We start from the raw sequence: 22,522 nt of genomic DNA, 5'->3' as shown, positions 1-22,522 counted from the left end.
CCTGTATAATGTATGATGTCCTTTATTGTTTCATGTGGACTATATGCTGCAGGTCTCCCTTGAAAAAGAGGTCTATGATCTCAATGGGACCAATCTGATTAAATAAAGGTTTGAAATGAAATGAAAAAAACAAACCAAAACAAGGCATTGCACAGAAAGTAAAGAGTAGAAATAAACACTACTAGAATGTAAACATCTCAAAATAGAATTAAAGGTCACCTATCGTGCTATTTTTAGGCAATAGCATACTGTAGGTCTCAGATATATAAAAAATTACAAATATATAAAAAACATGTCTATGAAGTGTCAGATCATTCTAGCCATACCTCACATCCTTCTATTTCACTTCCTGTTTAAAAAGTTCTGATTTGGGGAATAAAGCTTTAACAAATAAAATAATTGATAATAATAAAAGAGGAGGGGTCTGAGCTCATGCGGGACCCGGCAGCTACCGTCTAAACTAAATGCTGCCGTGATGAAACGCCATATCATGGATTATCAAGGATCTGAAACAGTCTGGAGCTCAAAGGCTTTCTCTCTTGCCGGTTACACCACAAGGTGAGTTTCTTTTTACTTCCTGCTTCTTCACACACATGCTCTCCAGCACAGGTTAGCTCTGAGTGTTAGCCATGCTAATGTAAACACCGACCATATTACGTCCAAAACAGTCGGGCATTGTTTCTGATAGCAACGTTTCTGATTGGGCCGTGGGTCCACATTTCAGATGTTACGTCATATCGGACGCAAATCTGGATCAGCTCCGTTGTTCCCCGTTTTTAGAGATTTGGGTACGGAGGAAAAGAGAGAGGTTTTATTTTCTAACGCTGCGTGAGTTCCCCGACACACCGGGGACACACCGGGGACACATGTTGATGTATACAAGACATCAACATGTGCACTTTGCCTGATAGGTCCCCTTTAAGCAGCATTATACAAAGTAGAAAATTGCGGAAGACCTTGAAGATAAAAAGAAATCTATAAACTTTGACAATAAAACACTATTGAAGGGCTTTAGACACGATATAAAGCAGGATATTATTTACATTAAGAGTGTAGGGAATGGAATATTACATTAAATGTAAAATGTGTAAGTGTTGTAGTTCATTAATGTTGAGCACAGGTTCCATACTTTACCTTGTAGATTATAGTATGGCGTCCTATTATGTGAGCGTATCATATTGTTAACGAGCAAAGGGGCTACAGCAAGCAGCAAAATGTAGTACAAAGCACTATATTTCCCTCTTAATGATGTGGTGTAAACGTGTACAATCTTTGTCTTCATATATGAATACTAGATAACTAAAGAAAAGTACTTCAAATGTCTGCTTTAAAAGGCCTATAATACTTGAGTAAATAACTCCTCAGCCAGAAACACTCCCGATGTTGAAAACGACCCAGTGCTTCGAAGCTCTGCAAACAAAGACATTTTGTTCTGCTGCTTTAATGAGATCAGCCTGAGGGGAGAGCCGTGATTCAAAGAATATGACACAACATCCACACTGCCTTTCCCAAGCATTCAGAGGTTTAAAAAACAATATCTAAAGAGTGTTACATCACATTTCCTAGATTGACTACTCAGCCTTTCATTTGGCAAATATTAAAACCCTCCTCTGAAAGCACTTATTTTGATTAAATCAAAAGTATATCTCTATCTTGATACCAAAGCATCTCCTCTGTCCACTAGGGATGCTCCGATCGCACATTTCGGGGCCGATCCGATCGAGTGGGCGGGGCTTAAATGGAAGATTTAAACATCACTTTAAATCTTCCATTTAAAGTGATGTTTAAACTCAGTTAATGCTCATTCACTGGCGCTTCCACAAACAACAATCAACTTAATTATTACATTCAAATGATGTACATTATTCAAGTTTACATTCACTTTGGAGAATAACACGGGAGAAATGAGCGGAAGCTCTCTCTCTCTCTCTCTCTCTCTCTCTCTCTCTCTCTCTCTCTCTCTCTCTCTCTCTCTCTCTCTCTCTCTCTCTCTCTCTCTCTCTCTCTCCTGACAGCCTGTCAGTATCTCATGCAGCTCGCTGATCCAGTAATGAGTGACCCGACAGTGAAGAATAAGTATATTTATAATAACTAGTTTAGCTTGTTCCAGAGGTAGATCAAATAGCTAAGTGTGTTAGGTCTAACTCTTGTGTGTTTCGTCCCGCTTACCGGTCCGGCGGGCGGAGCTGCAGGATTTCTGCTTCACACACACGTTGCATATCGCTATTTTACTGTCTTTTTCGGACACCTTCAAATACTGCCAGATTTTGAAGCTTGTTTTGCCGCACACAGAGAAAAGTGTCATGTATTTTACGTCATGCGATCGGCTCTCGCGATCGGCATGTTTAGAGAGCACCGATCGATCGGTAGAGAGTGAGTATCGGCCGATCTCGATCAGTGACCGATCGATCGGAGCATCCCTACTGTCCACACTGCCAATCCAATCTTGAAATGAACTAGAAGTTGTTGTGGTTGTATTCTTAGTTTATTTAAAGGTCTCCTATCATGCAAAATGCACTTGTTGATATCTTTTATACATAAATATGTGTCCCCGCCCCGGTGTGTCAGAAAACAAAACCCTCTCTCTTTTCCTCCGTACCAAGTATCTCGGTGTCGTGCCTGACCACAAGCTCAGATGGGATGTTTGGTCTGAGAAAATAAAAGCTAAGTCTCAACAAGGAATGTTCCTTTTACGTAAATGAATGTCTTTTAACGTCGGCAACAGAACGGTGAAGATGTTTCATCTTGCTTTTATTGGAAGTGTGCTTTCCTTCGGCATCAGAAGCTGGTTCGGCCACTGAGGCTCAGACACAGTCAGTCAGAGGGCCGTCACGGTGTCCAGCAAAGTGTCAGGAATCTAACGTTCTGGTTCAGAAAGCTTGGACAAGGACAGAGTTTTAAAAATGGCACACGATATTGTGAGTGACCTGAGGGCGGAGACATCGTGCCCCTCTGTTCAAAGAGAACAGATCTCGGCTGTCTTTCGTCCCGCAAGCCTTCAAACTCCTGAATCAATGATGGCTAGGACGCACTGTTTACCCAGCTGGTCTGTCACTGCCCCTCCCCCCCCCTCTCGCAAATGAGGGCCTAGGCCCATTGTCATGTCTGCCGAAATCTGTTTTTTGTATGTCTGTTATATTTAATCTGTGTCTATGTTGTTGTCAGTGACGTATGTTTTATCTTTTTTAATGCCTTGTGATGTGCTGCAACCCATTTTCCCTTCGGGACAAATAAACGAATACTACTACTACCCACATCTCTAAAAACGGGTGAACAACGGAGCTGATCCAGGTTTGCGTCCGATATGATGTAATATCTGAAATGTGGACGCACGGCCCAATCAGAAGCGTCGCTATCAGAAACAATGCACGGCGTGTTTTGGACGTAATATGGTCTTTGTTTACATTAGCAAGCATCGCTAACACTCAGAGCTAACCTGTACTGGAGAGAGTATGTGTAAAGAAGCAGGAAATAAAGAAAGGAACTCACCTTGTGGTAAACCTGAGAGAGAAAAAGCCTTTGAGCTCCATACTGTTTCAGAAATAATCCTTGATGTGGTTTGGATGGTCCTGCATAAGCTCTCGTTTTTTTAAAGCTACAGACCCAGAATCAGCACTTCTCTAACAGGGCTGAGATAGAGGGGTATGAAGCATGGCTAGAATGGGTGATCTGTTTGGTATTTTGAGTAACGGAGACCTTTAAATGTGTGTTTCGTTATTGATAAGTGCCACATGTGTCCATTCAAACAGGCGTAGGGGGAAATCTTGTTGCCATTCAAGCCAGCAGGATGTCCACGTACCTTCACTGCTGGACTGTTCCTGGATCTGTTCCCGTTACGATGAGTGGAAACTGTCCCGGACCCTTTGCTACCCTCTGCTCCTCAGGTCAGATATATACAATATGTACAGAAGAAATACAAGTGTCCTTCATCAGGAGTTATGAATACAAAAGCAGAGATGGCAAAAGTACACACATCCTTTACTCAAGTAGAAGTACAGATACTCGTGTTTTAAAATACTCTGGTAAAAGTAGAAGTACTGACTAAACTTCTTTCCTCAAGTCAAAGTAAAGAGGCTTTGAAGTGTACTTCAGTAAAAAGTACCCATAGCTAGCAGCTGCTTTAAAGAGTACCTGACCTCCCTTTATATTAATAGAACAATAATGTCATTGTTAGCTAATGAATGTTTCCATGGGAACAACGGCAACATGACAACGTTTCTTTAGAGGAAACCAGGAAGTGATGGATACACGGATCGTGTTCCAATCAATAGGCACGCAATGACTCTAAAGAATAATGATCAGGCCCCCAAACACACATTCAGACTAAAGGACCCAGCTGTTTGGGAAATGAGAGAAGTAGAAAGTACAGGTATTTGAGTTCAACATGTAAGAAGTAGAAAGTACAGGTATTTGAGTTCAACATGTAAGAAGTAGAAAGTACAGGTATTTGAGTTCAACATGTAAGAAGTAGAAAGTACAGGTATTTGAGTTCAACATGTAAGAAGTAGAAAGTACAGGTATTTGAGTTCAACATGTGAGAAGTAGAAAGTACAGGTATTTGAGTTCAACATGTGAGAAGTAGAAAGTACAGGTATTTGAGTTCAACATGTGAGAAGTAGAAAGTACAGGTATTTGAGTTCAACATGTAAGAAGTAGAAAGTACAGGTATTTGAGTTCAACATGTGAGAAGTAGAAAGTACAGGTATTTGAGTTCAACATGTGAGAAGTAGAAAGTACAGGTATTTGTGTTCAACATGTAAGAAGTAGAAAGTACAGGTATTTGAGTTCAACGTGTAAGAAGTAGAAAGTACAGGTATTTGAGTTCAACATGTAAGAAGTAGAAAGTACAGGTATTTGAGTTCAACATGTAAGAAGTAGAAAGTACAGGTATTTGAGTTCAACATGTGAGAAGTAGAAAGGTCAACATGTGAGAAGTAGAAAGTACAGGTATTTGTGTTCAACATGTAAGAAGTAGAAAGTACAGGTATTTGAGTTCAACATGTAAGAAGTAGAAAGTACAGGTATTTGAGTTCAACATGTAAGAAGTAGAAAGTACAGGTATTTGAGTTCAACATGTGAGAAGTAGAAAGTACAGGTATTTGAGTTCAACATGTGAGAAGTAGAAAGTAAAAAGTCGTCAGAAAAATAAGTAGTGGAGTAAAGCACTGATACCAGAAAAATGTACTTAAGAACAGTAACAAAGTATTTGTACTCCACTACTTCCCACCTCTGTACAAAAGGAATAAGCGAGTCAAACATGTAAGAGTTTTATTAAAGTCACATCAATCAAATCACAACATGTAAAAGACACAAACCTTTCCAGTAGCTAATTGTCATTAAAAGCAAGTTACAACATGTTTTATATATATGCGATAATGTAGGTGTTTTTGAACTTTTAATCCTCGGTATTGTGAGAAGCAGCATTTCGATCTCCCTGTCTGTTTCTCACGCCCAGAAAATGGACAATAAAGTTGACTTAGACTGTCTGTCGCTCTCCTGGACATTTTAAGTGTTTTATTTAATTATTTCCAGCATTTTTAAGCAAACTAACTCCAAAAAACCCACTTGTATGCTACTTGCCCGGCACAAGATGTCAGACAGATAGCGTTAGCATGCTAGCTGGGGCATAATAACAAGGGCATTTAGCATCTTAAGAGCCAGATAGTATTTCACACACATGAACAAATGCCAATTTAAAAACAAATAGAACACGTGAACTAAAGAAATAGCCTATAATACAGAAGGCAGATGTTGTTCATTTCCCCGAGGCAGCTAGCTGTTACCCAGTCTTGCTAAACTAACCAGCTGCTCGCTCTAGCTACACACAGACCTTATATAGATTAGATTAGAAGCATTTATTGCCATTATACACAACGAGAAGATTAAAGCTACTCCTTCTAAGGTGCCATCAAAATGAAAATTAACACATCAAAATTCAGCGACCCATCATTTCCTTCAACAGATACAAGCACAAGCCAAAAAAGAAACACAAGAACATATGTTATGAAACAGAAACTGGACACACTCGCTCACACATCTTGTTTCTTCTCTTTAGATGTTAACTCCAAATCGGCGAGAGTCCTGGTTCTCTTCGTGGTCCCGGGTCACCTGCTCTTCCTCTTCACCATCCACCTGCTGCAGGGGGGCCACATCGCCATGACGACCACCTTCATCATCTGCTACCTGTGTGCAGCGCTGCTTCAGGTCAGAGAGAAACAGAGAGAGGATACTCCTACTAGACACAATGAAGAAATAAGCACCCTTTATATATTACCGTTTTACAATCAGATGTAATCTAACTTTTTTTTAAAGATATATAAAGAGATTCTTTATCGACTCTTAAACTTATTTGATAATTATCTGGGTTTTAATTTGGTTTTTAATGTATTAGTATAATATTTATTTGGTGTGTCTCTTTTTCCGCTGCAATTTATGTTTTTTCCTGCTTTTGGATTTGCCCCATGCTTAATTATGTATTTATACTGTGATAAAAAGTAGTTTGTAACGCACATGTATAGACAAAATATGGAAAATTCAAATCTTAAAGTGCACCTATCATGCTATTTTTAGACAATAGCATAGGACTCAGATATATAACAATATATTAAAAACATGTCTATGAAGTGTTTTGCTCAAAATACCAAACAGATCACCCATTGCCTCATATCCCTCTATTTCACTTCAACACATTCTCCTAAACAGGCCGCTCTATTGAAGCTGCCAGCTCTTCCTGCCTCCTCGCAGCTGCTGCTGCTGCTGCTGTGTTCACTTGCTACTGCTGCTGTGTTTCATGCTGCTTTTTAAAAAAAATTAATGTATTTATAAATGTATTTAGGAACCTATCCATGTGATTTTTAGTGGGGGTCGACCTCAAATCCTCTATGGGGGTCCAGGGGCATGCCCCCCGGTAAGATTTTATTTTTTATTTTGGAGTTAAATGCATCAATCTGGTGCATTTTGAGGGGAAAATATAGAGACTAGATCTATGGAAACACCTATATTAAACAGAACTGTATACATTTCAATAATCATAAAATCATGGCCATAACCAATAACATACCATTTCCAATATGAAAAAAAGACTGAAACTTGTTTATTAATTTATTTTTGGTTCATTTATAGTTGTGAGTGTGTCTGTGCTCCTGAATCAGCCTCTCCTGTCTCCCCCCTCTCCCCCTGCTCCTCTTTGAGGCAGCAGCAAAGACTAGTTTTCTCTCAACAAGTTTTAAAAGTGTATCTTACCTTTTTTCACCTTAATATGTGTTTACATAACTGGTGACCACACCGTTTGAGACCCACTGAGAACTTAGACTAAGTTAACTATCTAAACACTCAGAGAGTCCTTTACCTCATCTGAGCTGAGGTTATCCCGAGCTTGAATGACACACAGAGACCAATCAAGGGCTTTGATTTATGATCTGTATGACAGTGGCCATGTCGGCAGGCCACATCATGTGGACAGCCAGTCACCCTGTGTGAGGCAGGTCACTTAACAGGCCAGAAGGAGGCGAGATCAGTGCAAGGGAGCGAGGGATCATTGTCCACAAGTTAATCAATCGCAGATGGCGTCGTGGTCATGGACGAATAAAAAAAAAAATTATAAAAAAAAAAAAAAACCTAAATGGGTCGCGAAATATACTTGGGCGGCCGTTAATATACCTGGGCGGCCCGCCCAAGTATAGTCTATGTGTGGGAAACCCTGGGCGCTTTTTTCCATGACCCAAAGCGCTGTACAGATACACATACATACATGTAATGGTCATGTACTGTGGACAATACCCACAGGAGCACATTCAGGTGAAGTGTCTTGCCCAAGGACACAACGGCTTTACAGACGCAGGGGCGGGAATCGCCCCCTTGATCAACGCATAGCCCACTGCGCCACTCCGCTCCATGATGGATAAAAAGTCACCGTCAGTGGGGGTCCCGGACAGTGTTGCTAACTTGGCGACTTTCCAGTTCTTCCCCGCTGTGTTTTTCCGCACTTTTTGTGGCGTCCATTACAACTACATGCAAATGGCTAAATATGCATATTAGACGATGTCGTAATTTAGCGACTTCTTGCGACTTTTAGGACAGCCAATAGCTACTTTCCTTACCATGGAGTTGGCAACACTGGTCCCGGGCCTTGTTGATGAGGCCATTGGGGATTCATAAAGGTAAGGGAGGCTGTGGCTAGTGCGTAGGTGTTCGGATCAGGGGAGCACAGGTTCAAACCCCACTGCAGTCAGCATGTCGTTGTGTCCCTGAGAGACTTCACCCCAGTATTGAGTATGTAAGTCGCTTTGGATAAAAGCGTCTAACATGTGATGTAATGTAACCATTAATATCTTCCAGGTGGTGATTCTGCTGAACGTGGCCGGCCTGATGGTGCGCTGGCTCTGGAGAAGAGGTCTGGATCCGGATAACTTCTCCATCCCGTACCTCACGGCTCTGGGAGACTTGCTGGGGACCGGCTTCCTGGCTCTGAGCTTCAGACTCATCCAGATGTTCAATTCTTCTGGGACTCGAGTTTGAAACAGACTCCCTGAGGGCATTGTTCTCTGTCTGCAAGTGGATTAAAGTCATTAGGTTTGAGAAGGAAGGTGCCGATTAAAAGACAAAGGAAGTTAGTGTGCTGTTATATTTGTGCCTCAAAACTGGGCATCCAAATTAGATTCTCTTTCCTGAAAAAGGATAGAATTACGGATATGAATATATGCCTTTGTGCTCCGGATTGAGGCACGGTGTAGAACATGGTGATGAAAGTGTGGACTTTTGATTTCTATATTTGCTAACTCACAGTGCAGTGATTCTCTGAACCAATCGATACCCTCCAGCTTTGCTCAGTAGAAACAACCAGTTGGATTACTGTAGAACAGCTGTTACCTGTTGACACATCGCCAGTCCTTACGGTGCAGGTGTTTTGTAGCGAGGTTGAGGAGGTACTAATCTAACAGACAGTAGAGGTCAGCAACGTGAACTATGGCGAAGCAGACAGGAGTCACGGCACATAAATGTATCATTGCCACCTAAAAAACTATATTATTTTAAATGTATGATTTATTTTGAATATCTTCACCGACAGGGAACTGAACTGGTTTTCTTAAAAAGACCCTTAGACAGTGGTGTACAGGCAGTATGAGAAGAATAAAGAGCTTTTTAAACATTAAAGCGTGGAGACATGAGACACGACATCCACGTATGGACCTACCCATGTGCTTCATAGGACCCTTTGAAGTGAAGGGTCATTTAGGAAGCTGCATTAGGTTGTTGTTACGCTCCATATGTCCTCCGGTAAATGTGTACTGCGTCTTTATGCTGTAGCATTTTGTAACCACCACTCAAAGCGCTTTACAACACACACACACACACACACACACACACACACACTGATGGCAGACGACCAGACAAGGTGCCACAGTAGCCACACACACACACACACACACACACACACAGATGGCAGAGACGACCAGACAAGGTGCCACAGTAGCCACACACACACACACACACACTGATGGCAGACGACCAGACAAGGTGCCACAGTAGCCACACACACACACACACACACACACACACACACACACACACACTGATGGCAGACGACCAGACAAGGTGCCACAGTAGCCACACACACACACACACACACACACACACACACTGATGGCAGAGACGACCAGACAAGGTGCCACAGTGGCAACACACACACACACACACACACACACAGATGGCAGAGACGACCAGACAAGGTGCCACAGTAGCCACACACACACACAGATGGCAGAGACGACCAGACAAGGTGCCACAGTAGCAACACACACACACACACACTGATGGCAGAGACGACCAGACAAGGTGCCACAGTAGCAACACACACACACACACTGATGGCAGAGACGACCAGACAAGGTGCCACAGTAGCAACACACACACACACTGATGGCAGAGACGACCAGACAAGGTGCCACAGTAGCCACACACACACACACACACACACACGACCAGACATGGTGCCACCTGCTCATCAGTAGCAATAAACACACACACACTTTCACACACACACCACCTGGAGCTCTTCGGGGTTCAGTTTCCCTCCTGTCTGCTTCTCCAAACGGCTGCATGCCAACACTGACGATAGATAAGCACCCACACAGCCTCAGAATCAGAAATATCCCTTTAAGGCAATAATTATATGTAACTGTGTGTAAATGTATCGTAACACAAATCAGATGCTGCACCGTCATGATGAATGTTTATTTTTTGTAGCCTAGGTTTGAGCCGTAATAAGCCTTTGTTGAATGGTATTTTTGTTGTGCAGCACAGTTCCACTGAATATAGTCTGTTGTTCTATTTTTGTCAACAAATGATTTAGTATTCACTTTTAGAGAAATGCTCGTCTTTCCTGAAAATGGCATCCAAACATGGTAATAGTCCTATTTTCACAGTGACTGTGGACTTTGCTTTTACATTTGTAGAAAAGGGAATCGAGGCATAACGTGTCGTTGAAATAAAAAACTGAATGCTGTACTCTGAAGGATATCTGTGTCGTGTGTCGAGTATAGAGGATGCTGCCTTTTCAAACTTAAACCGCTAAATTCGAACCAATAAACATTTTCTTTGCTGAAATGCATTTATTTGAAAATTGTGAGAGAAACTACATATCTATTTTGGTTTGTCCGACCCGTGGAGTCAGCAATAACACAATAAATAAAAACAATTATTGTTACAGAACATGTTTTTTCACACAACAACAAAAAAAGTCACAGTTGAGTAGAAATGTCTTTTTTCTGCTGGGGTTTAAAATAAGGCCCGCGCTCAGAGGCACGCATGTTCGGAGACATTCACTGTCTGAATGAAATGTATTTATTAAGAGACTGCAGATTAACATGTGTCGTGCAAATTACACTTCTGAAAAAACAGCCGATATGAAACGATGTGTACAGGTAAAATATGAAAAATAAGAGAACGAAAGTCTTGGTGAAGTTCTTCAGTCTGTAAAAAGGAATTTACTTTGGATCTCCAACAATGTTTGCAGTGTCCGTAACAAAGGCCTTCACACGGAGAGAGAAACCTCTTCAGACTTCTCTTGACAGGAGTCCATTCTCGACCTCATCTGAACTTGAGGTACGCTGGTATCGAGTAGTTGAAGAGCAGGAAGTCCATTCGGTACAGATTGTACAGCTTCTTCTGGTAGAACGGGCTGATGTTGTTGAAGAACTGCGCCGCCATGTCTCCCGTGGTCCTGGTGCTTTTGGACGAGGAGGGGAAACTGATCTGGTTTTCCACACCTGCCAGCTGTAAGACGTATTGGGAGTCCTGCTCCAGCGTCTCGTATTTCCCCACCACATCGTAGTGGATGAGGCAGGGGTGACACAGCGAGTGCACCCTCTCCCAGTGCTCGTTGAAGGGCTCTTCTCGTTGGGTTGCCGGATCCACGAGGTAGTAAACAAACTCCTCGAAGGACACGTCGTTGCCTCGTTCCATGGCTTCCGGTTGAGGGTCTGAACGATGCCGACGCACTATCTTTGTGCCGTATCGTTTATGGAAAGCGGTGTTGTAGCTCCGCGTGAATTTGTTCCGGTACGCGGACACCAGGCGCTCAAATGGCTCTCGTACGAACACGAATTTGAGATAGGAGCGCAAGCGTTGGTTGATCTGCGAGGTGGAATACTCCGAAAGAGTACGGAGGTTTCCGGAGACGTGGGCCTCGTTGGCGGGGATTGACAGAGGGTCTCTGAGGGAGCCGGAGACCCCCGTGAGGACCATGAGGACACGCTTCCAGTTGGTGCAGGCCACTTTGGGCACGTAGCAGTACAGCAGGCCGTGCTGGTCGTCCACGATCACGTGCTTCAGGTCCTCGGGGATCAGGACCCTGCGTTTACGAGTGTACGAGCGACAGGCTTCTTCTAAAACCTCCCGACGACCCTGATGCATCGCCTGCACCCCCGACTCCACCTGCAGGGAGAAGGAGAAGGAGGAGAATTAAACAGGAGGAACTATGTATCTGCAGGAAACCCTAAAGCTAGCACTAGTAGCATGTACTGCTGTGGACGGGGGCAACATGTTTTTTAGCAGTTTAAATGTAGGCTATGATATATTTTAAAACATAGAAGGTGCTGTTCTACCGCTGCCTCAATAGGTTAGTTTGTTTGTGGTAGTGTGTGACCACAGTGATTTAGAGGGTTGATACACAAACACACTTCCTTTAGACCACAAAGCCCTGTGTTCTGCAAACAGAAAGTTAGGGAAATATCTTCCTAAACCTTTCATCAGTGTGCCCTCACTGAGCACAGGTCTGCAACCTCAGGCTGCTCTCAGTGCTGTGTCTCCCTATTCCTGCCTGTGGGCGTCAGCTGATAGAGGTGTTGTCGTGCTTTATTACATGGCTTAGTTGAATACTCGATTGTGATTGGTCAATTCAGAACACGTGACACGTTGTTAACCCAGAACAGACAGACCGCTGTCAAGGATTTATTGCCCGTTGTTAAGGACGCTCACATCTGCACAAATAAGTCTGTTGGATTTAACTGTATACAGTTGGGCTGGAAAGCAAACTGCATGCTTCGCGTCGGGCTCCTGATCAGCCTGTCGGTGTTCTTTTCCCCATAATTGTTTACATAATTGTAAAGCGCTTTGAGAGTCTTTGATAAAGCGCTATAATAAATATAAGGATTATTATTATTATAATGACCGCGTCGCTGCACATTATCCCTTACTTATATTTTTATGCACATGTTGATTATTCTCTCAGAACTGGCTAAACGCATGGGTCTGGGGTTGAGATCTGCAGCAAAAGCTCCAAATAAACCATTAGAGTTTTCCATCAAAGTTCCTGCTCTCCTCGTGTCTCTTCCATCACACAAAGTAACAATATTACATTGACAATGGAGTCTGCTGGCTTTAAAGCAACTAGAAAAAAAAGCTATTGCTAATCTACGTCTAATCTAGCAACTGGGCTCTGGTTTCAGACAGAGGGTGAAAAGAGGTGCTGCAGCACAGGCAGTATGAGAAAGATAAAGAGCTTTTTGAACATTAAAGCATGGAGACACTACATTTAGCTGACGCTTTTATCCAAAGCGACTTACAATAAGTGCATTCGACCAACAAGATACAACCTTGAAGAGAACAGAATCATAAAGTACATCAGGTTTCATAGAGCCAAGCATTTTAAGTGCTACTCAACTGGCTTTAGGTAAGCCAGTCCTTTGTTAGTATATAAGTGCTTTGTTAGCAGTTCTTTGTTAGTAATTCTGTCGCTCAAGTGGAGTCGAAAGAGATGAGTTTTCAGTCTGCGCCGGAAGATGTGCCAGTAGAGACACTAAATACAAATATGAACCGGAGATTAGCGTAATGTCCTCTTTAAAATCTCTGAGAAAGTATCTTTATGGATCTCTCTCCTCTGGAGGTCTTATGGTCCATCCCCATCATACTGCTTTAATTAAAGTCATGAGTCAGCCGTTCAGCTTGGCCTCCTTGTGGCACAAACGTCTTATTAACTTCTCTCCTTTGCTCAGCCCGGCTCACCACTGAGGCCCTGGTTTGACTCGCTGCCGGACACCATGTGTGGCTCTGTGTTTCCTGGCAGACTTCGGAGCATCAAGGAAACTCCACACCAGCCAAAGACTGCAGAGCCTTCACTGACGCTTCTCTGAGATGTATGTTTACAACTCTCTTTAATCCGGCCAATTTAAATCCCTTCATGTGAGCAATACGTGTGATTCAGTGGGGCTTTCTGAGGGTATTAAAATAGCCACCAGGATGCACAAGACACCTTTCAGAGAGAAGTCTTCTAAAGACTGTTGAGCAGATATACACACGTGTCAAATATTCAAAAAGCTGCACTCATATTTAAGCCGAGAATCAGAAGGCAACGAAATCCAAATGTTTTAAAATATATTCAATGCAAAGGAATCAGGTAGAGTGTTGTATACATGACTTTAAGTCTTTTAAAATATCTTAAATTACAGTTTTATGTTTTTATGTGGCCACAAGGTGGAAGTTTTAATGCATTAGTTCCACATATGATGCAATGTGCAATCCTGGCTTAATTTGAAAGTCAAGGGTTGTTTGCTTTTTGGTACTTGTTGGGGTTATCTCGTTACAGGACTGTTTAAAACTGCACTTATTCTTTGTTTTACTTTTATAGGGAAACAGGGTCTTGTAGGGACAAAAGGGATTTTCAAACTCAACAAGATAACTCTCGGCTCTGAAGATAAATTGTTGGGTATTTTTTGGAACCATTATATTTGGATGTTAAAGAAACAATAATCAAAAACATTGATAAGTATAAAGGTTAAATATAACATCTTTGATGGTCCAAATCTGAGGCCATGGTTCTCAGCAGGAAACCGATGGACTGTCCACTCCAAGTAGGGAATGAGTCCTTACCCCAAGAGAAGGAGTTCAAGTATCTCGGGGTCTTGTTCTCGAGTGAGGGAACAATGGAGCGTGAGATGGGCCGGAGAGTCGGAGCGGTACTGCAGTCGCTTTACCGCACCGTTGTGACGAAAAGGGAGCTGAGCCAGAAGGCAAAGCTCTCTGTCTACCGGGCCATTTTCGTTCCTACCCTCACCTACGGTCATGAAGGATGGGTCATGACCGAAAGAACGAGATCGCGGATACAAGCGGCCGAGATGGGTTTTCTCCGCAGGGTGGCTGGTGTCTCCCTTAGGGATAAGGTGAGAAGCTCGGTCATCAGGGAGGGACTCGGAGTTGAGCCGCTCCTCCTTCGCGTCGAAAGGAGCCAGTTGAGGTGGTTCGGGCACCTAGTTAGGATGCCACCTGGGCGCCTCCCTAGGGAGGTGTTCCAGGCACGTCCAGCTGGGAAGAGACCGAGGGGTAGACCTAGGACCAGGTGGAGGGATTATATCTCTTCGCTGGCCTGGGAGCGCCTTGGGACCCCCCAGTCAGAGCTGGTTGATGTCGCCAGGGAAAAGAACGTTTGGGGCTCTCTGCTGGAACTGCTACCCCCGAGACCCGACCACGGATAAGCGGGAGAAGATGGATGGATGGATGGTCCAACTGAATTTATTTTGTCAGCTGCAGGTGTTATAGCCTGCAGGCCATTATCCTCCATTTCCATCACTTAGCACTTCATTTAATTAACTGTTGCACGTCAAAGAATACGGAAGAGGATTAGGGCGACATGTGATTTATGTTCTGAAAAAAAGTGAATACAAGATTGAAATGTGTACATACAGTATGTCTCTTTTCTCATGCAGGTGGCCTTTCTTTCTATGTTAGAGGATTAGGGTCACATGAGATTTTATTTCTGAGATAAGCGTCAGAATTACGAGAAATAAAATCAAAAATCTGAGAAGACATAATTCTGACTTTAATCTAAAAAAAAATCTGACTTTTTTCTCTCAATTTTGAAACTTTAATGTAAAAGTCTGAATCTAATCTCAGAGAAAAAAAGAAATAGAAATCGCTAAAATCTCAAATAAATGTTCACACATGACCCTAATCTTCTTCCATAGAAAAAGGCCAGATGCATGAGAGAAAAGTCACATCTCACTCGCACATTACTGCACTTTACTTCCCCTCCCACCCTGACAGCTGAGCGTCTTACTACTGTTGAGGAAGCGCTTGTGGAAAGACAGCAAAGAAATATCACAAGCCATTAAAAACAAATGATGTGAGCTGGAGCTGGTTTGTTTTCTGGCATGTCCACGTTCCTTCTCCTCATGGCGAGATTTAACTGGAACCATCTGTGAGAGTCTTTCAGCTCTACAGATAGGGTGACCAGATGTCCCGCTTTGCGCGGGACTGCACAGCATTTTCCCGACTTTTGGTGCGTCCCGCAAATTGAGACGATGTCCCGCATATTTCATTTTGATTGGCCAAAACGCTTTTCTTTAAAATCAGATTCATCCAATGGCTGTTGAGAAAGCAGGGAATGCTATCATCAGGGGCTGTGTATGCTGTCAATCAATCTGTAACACATGGCGGGTGCTGGTCAAGTGTTAACCAATGAGAGTAACTCACTCACACAGCACGCAGCAGAAATAACCAGTGTTTACCACACAGTGCAACACTCCCATTCATACCGGTCAAATGACTGGTAACAAGCTAGCGCCGACCTTTTTTCCAGACTCTGAGATAGTAAAGAAAATGTCATGTGGTCGTACAAAAGCAGCGTCCATAATAACAGATGTGCTTGCCCCTGCCTCTGTGGAGAGTTGTTTGACAGAGTCAAAGACACCAGTGGTTCTAGGTGACAGAAGGCCCTTCTGTTGCTGTGATGGACAAAACCGAAAGCTATTTTATTTGATGTATTATTATGTTTCTGTTCCCTCCTGGCCAGTGTTGGTTTCATTTTATCTATTAATTTATGTTGTGCCTACTTGTACAGGTAATACACTAGTTGAATTAAGAAGATGCATTTCTAAACACTGGAAGTAATAATGCCTGCTGCCTTGGTTAGCCTTAGTTTACTTTTGTTTATTAAAAAAACTGCATTTTGACTTCACTTTCTGCTCTGTTGTTATATATTTGTTACGTTTTTTTTCCGGGGGTTGCTGTTGAGAGGGTGTCCCACATTGTCCCACACAACCATACTCCTTGTCCCACATTTGGTTTGTTGGGATCTGGTCACCCTATCTACAGAGTCACAGGAACAGGGAATATAATGAGCCAAACCCCGGGCGTTTATGAGAGAAAAATCCCCTTTAATTTAAAAAAGATAAACTGTATTACACTCAACCAAAACAATTGTTCTGTGTAAAGGATCTGTTACGCCCAGACCTAGGGGAAGCCTGGCGCAGCATACAATGCACTCTGTACAGAGCATCAGCCATAACATTATCAACCCCAACATTATCAACCCCCTTCTTGTAGCAAATGTGGACGTTAAAATCCTGTAGCAAACGGGACCAACGCATAAGGCGGTGGTTGCTGTTCTGCACGAGAGGATTGTGATCAGAGAAAAGCACAGAACTCGACCCTATATACACCTCGAAGTGCTGTAACGCCAAAAGTAAAGCCAGTGCCTCTTTTTCGATGGTGCTGTAATGAAGCTGGTGTTTCTTGAACTTCTTCGAGAAGTAACAGACCGGATGATCAATGTCCCGCTCATCCTCCTGCAGAAGTACTGCGCCCGCACCTAGTGCACTCGCGTCTACCTCCAACCTAAAAGGGAGGGTGCAGTTTGGAGCAGCAAGTACCGGGGCACTGCAGAGGACCGCCTTTACGGCCTCGAAAGCCAACTGACATAACGATGACCACCGGAAAGGGACTTTAGGACTTGCTAAACACGTCAAGGGAGCCACCATATCCGAGAAATGTGTGCAAAAAGCGCGATAATAGCCAGCCATCCCCAAAAAACGTCGGAGCTCACGGCGCGTCTGGGGGGGTGGGACATCTATAATAGCCTGTACTTTAACAGCCACAGGGCAGACCTGACCTGGTCCCCCTTGCTTACCTAAATACGCCACCACTATGTAACAATCGTGTTTCTGTTGGCTAGCGCTCCAACACATTGTACGTGACCAGAAGTGCGTCGCCATTACGTCTAATTATATTTATGCTTGTATTTGTTGGAAAAATCCTCAAAAATATGATATAATGCTTTTGTCATGGTGATCAATTATGGGTTTATAGTTATTACATTTCACAGCTGACTGGAAAAGAATAGGACATAGTAAAAGGTGAATAATGTTTAGAGAGGACAGATCAACTCCAGATGACTCTTTGCAGACGATACGTCAGTTTGACACATTTTGAGCAGACTGGGCTCTGGTTTCAGACAGAGGGTGAAAAGAGGTGCTGCAGCACAGGCAGTATGAGAGAAATAAAGAGCTTTTTGAACATTAAAGCCTGGAGACATGTAGAGACACTACATACTGATATACACCTGAACATCAGCAGGGGAGGACTCTTTAAAGTAGAGACACTACATACTGATATACACCTGAACATCAGCAGGGGAGGACTCTTTAAAGTAGAGACACTACATACTGAAATACACCTGAACATCAGCAGGAGAGGACTCTTTAAAGTAGAGACACTACATACTGATATACACCTGAACATCAGCAGGAGAGGACTCTTTAAAGTAGAGACACTACATGCTGACATACACCTGAACATCAGCAGGAGAGGACTCTTTAAAGTAGAGACACTACATACTGATCTACACCTGAACATCAGCAGGAGAGGACTCTTTAAAGTAGAGACACTACATACTGATATACACCTGAACATCAGCAGGAGAGGACTCTTTAAAGTAGAGACACTACATACTGCTATACACCTGAACATCAGCAGGAGAGGACTCTTTAAAGTAGAGACACTACATACTGATATACACCTGAACATCAGCAGGAGAGGACTCTTTAAAGTAGAGACACTACATACTGATATGAACCTGAACATCAGCAGGAGAGGACTCTTTAAAGTAGAGACACTACATACTGATCTACACCTGAACATCAGCAGGAGAGGACTCTTTAAAGTAGAGACACTACACATTGAGATACACCTGAACATCAGCAGGAGAGGACTCTTTAAAGTAGAGACACTACATACTGATATACACCTGAACATCAGCTGGAGAGGACTCTTTAAAGTAGAGACACTACACATTGAGATACACCTGAACATCAGCAGGAGAGGACTCTTTAAAGTAGAGACACTACATACTGATCTACACCTGAACATCAGCAGGAGAGGACTCTTTAAAGTAGAGACACTACATACTGATATACACCTGAACATCAGCAGGAGAGGTCTCTTTAAAGTAGAGACACTACACATTGAGATACACCTGAACATCAGCAGGAGAGGACTCTTTAAAGTAGAGACACTACATACTGATATACACCTGAACATCAGCTGGAGAGGACTCTTTAAAGTAGAGACACTACACATTGAGATAGACCTGAACATCAGCAGGAGAGGACTCTTTAAAGTAGAGACACTACATACTGATCTACACCTGAACATCAGCAGGAGAGGACTCTTTAAAGTAGAGACACTACATACTGATATACACCTGAACATCAGCAGGAGAGGACTCTTTAAAGTAGAGACACTACACATTGAGATACACCTGAACATCAGCAGGAGAGGACTCTTTAAAGTAGAGACACTACATACTGATATACACCTGAACATCAGCTGGAGAGGACTCTTTAAAGTAGAGACACTACACATTGAGATACACCTGAACATCAGCAGGAGAGGACTCTTTAAAGTAGAGACACTACATACTACTGTTATTCACCAGTACGTTAGCCACGGACGTACGTTCAGAGGGAGAGGACGCTGGCGCTGCTTGTTCGCCGCTTCTCAATCTGAGTTTAAGTTTTAGTTTTCGGTGTTGGATCCTATCTTCAAACGTTCAACCCTGTATCTTCTGTTGACTGCATTTCTGTGTGGTTCTACCGGATCCATTGGATTCCAGCAGCCTGTCAGCCAAATTGGACCGCCGCCACCACAGCTGTCAAGCTAGCTGGCGTCAGTTGTGACCACTGGATGCAGCCAATTCGCTGCTCCTCCTCTACCAAAGCGGGAGTTGTAGCCTCCTGATCATAAACCGGATCATCAAACTGCTGAGTATACTATTTCCCCACCTTTTCACATTATGCAGACTGTCAAACTCTTCATATGGATCGCTCTACTCTCCACCGCCACGAGCAGTGTTGGGAAAGTTCACTTTCTACATGAACTAGTTCAGTTCATAGTTCATAATTCAAAATGTTGAACTAAAGTTCATGGTTTCAAAAATGAACTAATTTATAGTTTATAGTTATTTTTTCAATACGTTGCTGCGAGCTATTGTTTGTCTCCTGTACGATGTTAATGGGATTTGGGTGGTAGTGGATCCGTTTTGGCTCTCTCTTTTATTCGCCACTCGCACATACCGTGAAAGGCTAGTCGTGTGCTTATTCTCAATGTGCCGTTTAAGGTTTGTTGTCGACGTCGTCGATGTACGGACTTGCTTTTTCAAACCGGGCGGACACAGTTTACAGGCAAACGTTTGATTTTTTCCGCCTGAGTCAGTACTGACTTTAACGTAAAACTCTTTTAAATGCTCATACGCCGACGCCGTAGAGTCTCACTCTGAGTGAGTGCTGCTGCAGCTGCTCTCGGCTTCGTCCATACTAATTAATTAATTCATTCAATGCTCGCCGGTTCCGCGGTTCCACATTGTTTGTTGTGAGGAGTCTGATATATTTAGTATATTTATATTTTAGTGCGACAGCCAGGGGTGACAGGCGCGTACGCGTCACAGGCAGCTTGCTGTTGCCAGATTGGGTGGTTTTCCGCATTATTTTGAAGCCTGTTTACGGTGTGTTTTAACTGGGTTTTCGGCTGAAAGGCATATGAAATCTGGCACACTTTTGAACGCCGTTATAATACAGTGCTGAGAATGAACGCACTTTTGAACGCCGTTATACAGCGCTGAGAATGAACGCGTTCTCAATTACGTTCATCTAGCGGAAATACAGTACGTTCAGTTCACGTTCGCCCAAAATATGAACGCGTTCATGAACGATCGTTCATTGAACGCGTTCAGGTACATCACTGGCCACGAGCGCCTCCCTGCCGCTGAAATACTCTGCAACGGAACTACTGCGTCTCAGATCAAACTTCAAGACCCCCACAGTTCTGCTTGCCCACCGTGATATTCTCCTCAAACGACCAAGATATGTCCATCGTGGATCTGGTCGAAACTCGCTGGACACACAACAATAACACAAACATTCGCTCCTTCTGGTCCACTAAGCCCCGCCCCCCTCATCTGTCACCTGCACTGTCAATCACACTGTGTTATCCCCACTGCCCAAAGCAGACACCTATACGCCACTTGATTACTTGAAATTAGTTATTTTCAATGTAAGATCTCTCACCAGTAAGGCCCTGCTGGTTTCTGAGCTCATTGTGGACAGAAAGCTCGACTTTTTATGCCTCATCGAGACTTGGCAACAGCCTAATGACTTCTCCCAGTTAAATGAAGCCGTTCCACCGGGCTTTACCTATATATGTAAACCCCGCAACACCGGGAGAGGGGGTGGTCTCGCCTTGCTCTACCGTAAGGACATCAAAGTCACTGCTGTCACTGTCCCCCATCACTCTTCCTTTGAATGTCTAGCTGTTAAACTCTCAGGCCCCAAACCCATCATTATTGTCACCATCTACAGACCACCAAAACCTTCTGCTTTTTTCTCACTGAATTTTCCTCATTATTAACATCTGTATGTGCAATGTCCCCCACTGTTATTCTCACTGGAGACTTTAACATCCACATTGACGACCCATCCAGTGTTTTTGCCAATGACTTCATCTCACTCCTCGACTGTCTTAGTATCACACAACATGTTAACTTTCCTACCCATAATAAAGGTCACATACTGGACTTGATCTGCTCCACTGGCATTACTCCTTGTAATGTCACCGATGCCGAGTTTCCTATCTCTGACCAAAGTTGTGCTCTTTGAGGTTCACGCCCCCCGATCAAAAGCTAAAGAAGAACGGATCATCTCCTTCAGAAATATCAAACACATCGACCCCACAGATCACACCACCCTGATCAACTCCTACCCCATCCCTCTCGCATCCTCTTCCCCTGCTGACTTGGTGAGTCACTACAATGACTGTCTGTCCTCCTCACTTGACGCCCTGGCCCCCGACAAAACCCGCACAGTCTCCTTTGCCCGACGGCTCAAAACAATTGGTCGTCGACTTGAACGGCTGGGTAAAAAGACCGGACTATCAGTACACACCCAAATCTTTGCTGATCACCTACATCACTACAAGAACGCCCTCTCCACTGCCAAATCCACCTACTACTCCAACCTCATCAGCACTGGCACCGGTAACACGAGAGCCCTTTTCTCAACAGTTAGCCACCTACTTCAGCCCCCCAGAACCCTCCCTCCTAATATCTCCCCTGAACGCTGCACTGACTTTCTGCAATTTTTCAGCTCCAAAGTAAGCAACATCCACCTACAGCTGGCCTCATCAGGCGCCCCCTCAACGGACCCACTCTGGATGGCCACCACGGTCCAACCACCCACCAGCACCCTCTCCAACTTCACTCCAGCATCAGAAGCCACCATCTCCAAGCTCATCTGCAAAGCCAAATGCACCACCTGCCAGCTTGATCCCCTCCCCACTACCCTCATCAAAGCCTGTCTGCCGTCCATTTCCCCCATGATCACAAAAATAATTAACTCCTCCCTCATTTCTGGAACTGTACCCCCACCCTCAAAATGGCTGCAATCACACCCACCCTCAAAAAACCCAATGCTGACCCAGCTGACCTTAACCACTACAGGCCCATCTCCAACCTTCCCTTCATTTCAAAAACCCTTGAAAGGGTGGTTGCCGCTCAACTCCAGTCCCACCTCGACTCAAACAACCTCCATGAACCCTTCCAATCTGGTTTCCGCTCAATGCACAGTACCGAAACAGCTCTGGTTAAAATCACCAACGACCTCCTCCGTGCAGCTGACTCTGGACTGCTCACCATCCTCATCCTCCTCGACCTCACCGCTGCCTTCGACACAATCTCCCACCCACTACTCCTGGAACGCTT

The 22,522-nt window shown here is 43.7% G+C and overlaps 2 protein-coding genes across 2 annotated transcripts in view; one reads left to right on the top strand and one right to left on the bottom strand.

Moving 5' to 3' along the window:
• The window catches only part of LOC117451680 (solute carrier family 41 member 1-like), a 26,843-nt gene extending 16,330 nt beyond the window's left edge, over nucleotides 1–10,513 (top strand). The window contains exons 8-11 of the mRNA XM_034090079.2: nucleotides 2,604–2,647; nucleotides 3,750–3,884; nucleotides 6,056–6,204; nucleotides 8,338–10,513. Of these exons, the coding sequence (XP_033945970.1) occupies nucleotides 2,604–2,647; nucleotides 3,750–3,884; nucleotides 6,056–6,204; nucleotides 8,338–8,517 (508 nt within the window). The 3' untranslated portion in view covers nucleotides 8,518–10,513. The remainder of the gene's footprint in view (nucleotides 1–2,603; nucleotides 2,648–3,749; nucleotides 3,885–6,055; nucleotides 6,205–8,337) is intronic.
• LOC117450891 (carbohydrate sulfotransferase 11-like) overlaps nucleotides 10,378–22,522 on the bottom strand; it is a 34,181-nt gene continuing 22,036 nt past the window's right edge. The window contains exon 3 of the mRNA XM_034088908.2: nucleotides 10,378–11,934. Within this exon, the coding sequence (XP_033944799.1) occupies nucleotides 11,089–11,934 (846 nt within the window). The 3' untranslated portion in view covers nucleotides 10,378–11,088. The remainder of the gene's footprint in view (nucleotides 11,935–22,522) is intronic.

Source organism: Pseudochaenichthys georgianus, chromosome 8 (assembly GCF_902827115.2).
Source record: "Pseudochaenichthys georgianus chromosome 8, fPseGeo1.2, whole genome shotgun sequence".
In the NCBI taxonomy this organism is placed as follows: domain Eukaryota; kingdom Metazoa; phylum Chordata; class Actinopteri; order Perciformes; family Channichthyidae; genus Pseudochaenichthys; species Pseudochaenichthys georgianus.
Note: the sequence above shows the minus strand (reverse complement) of the source record. Positions and strands in the feature narration are given on the sequence as shown.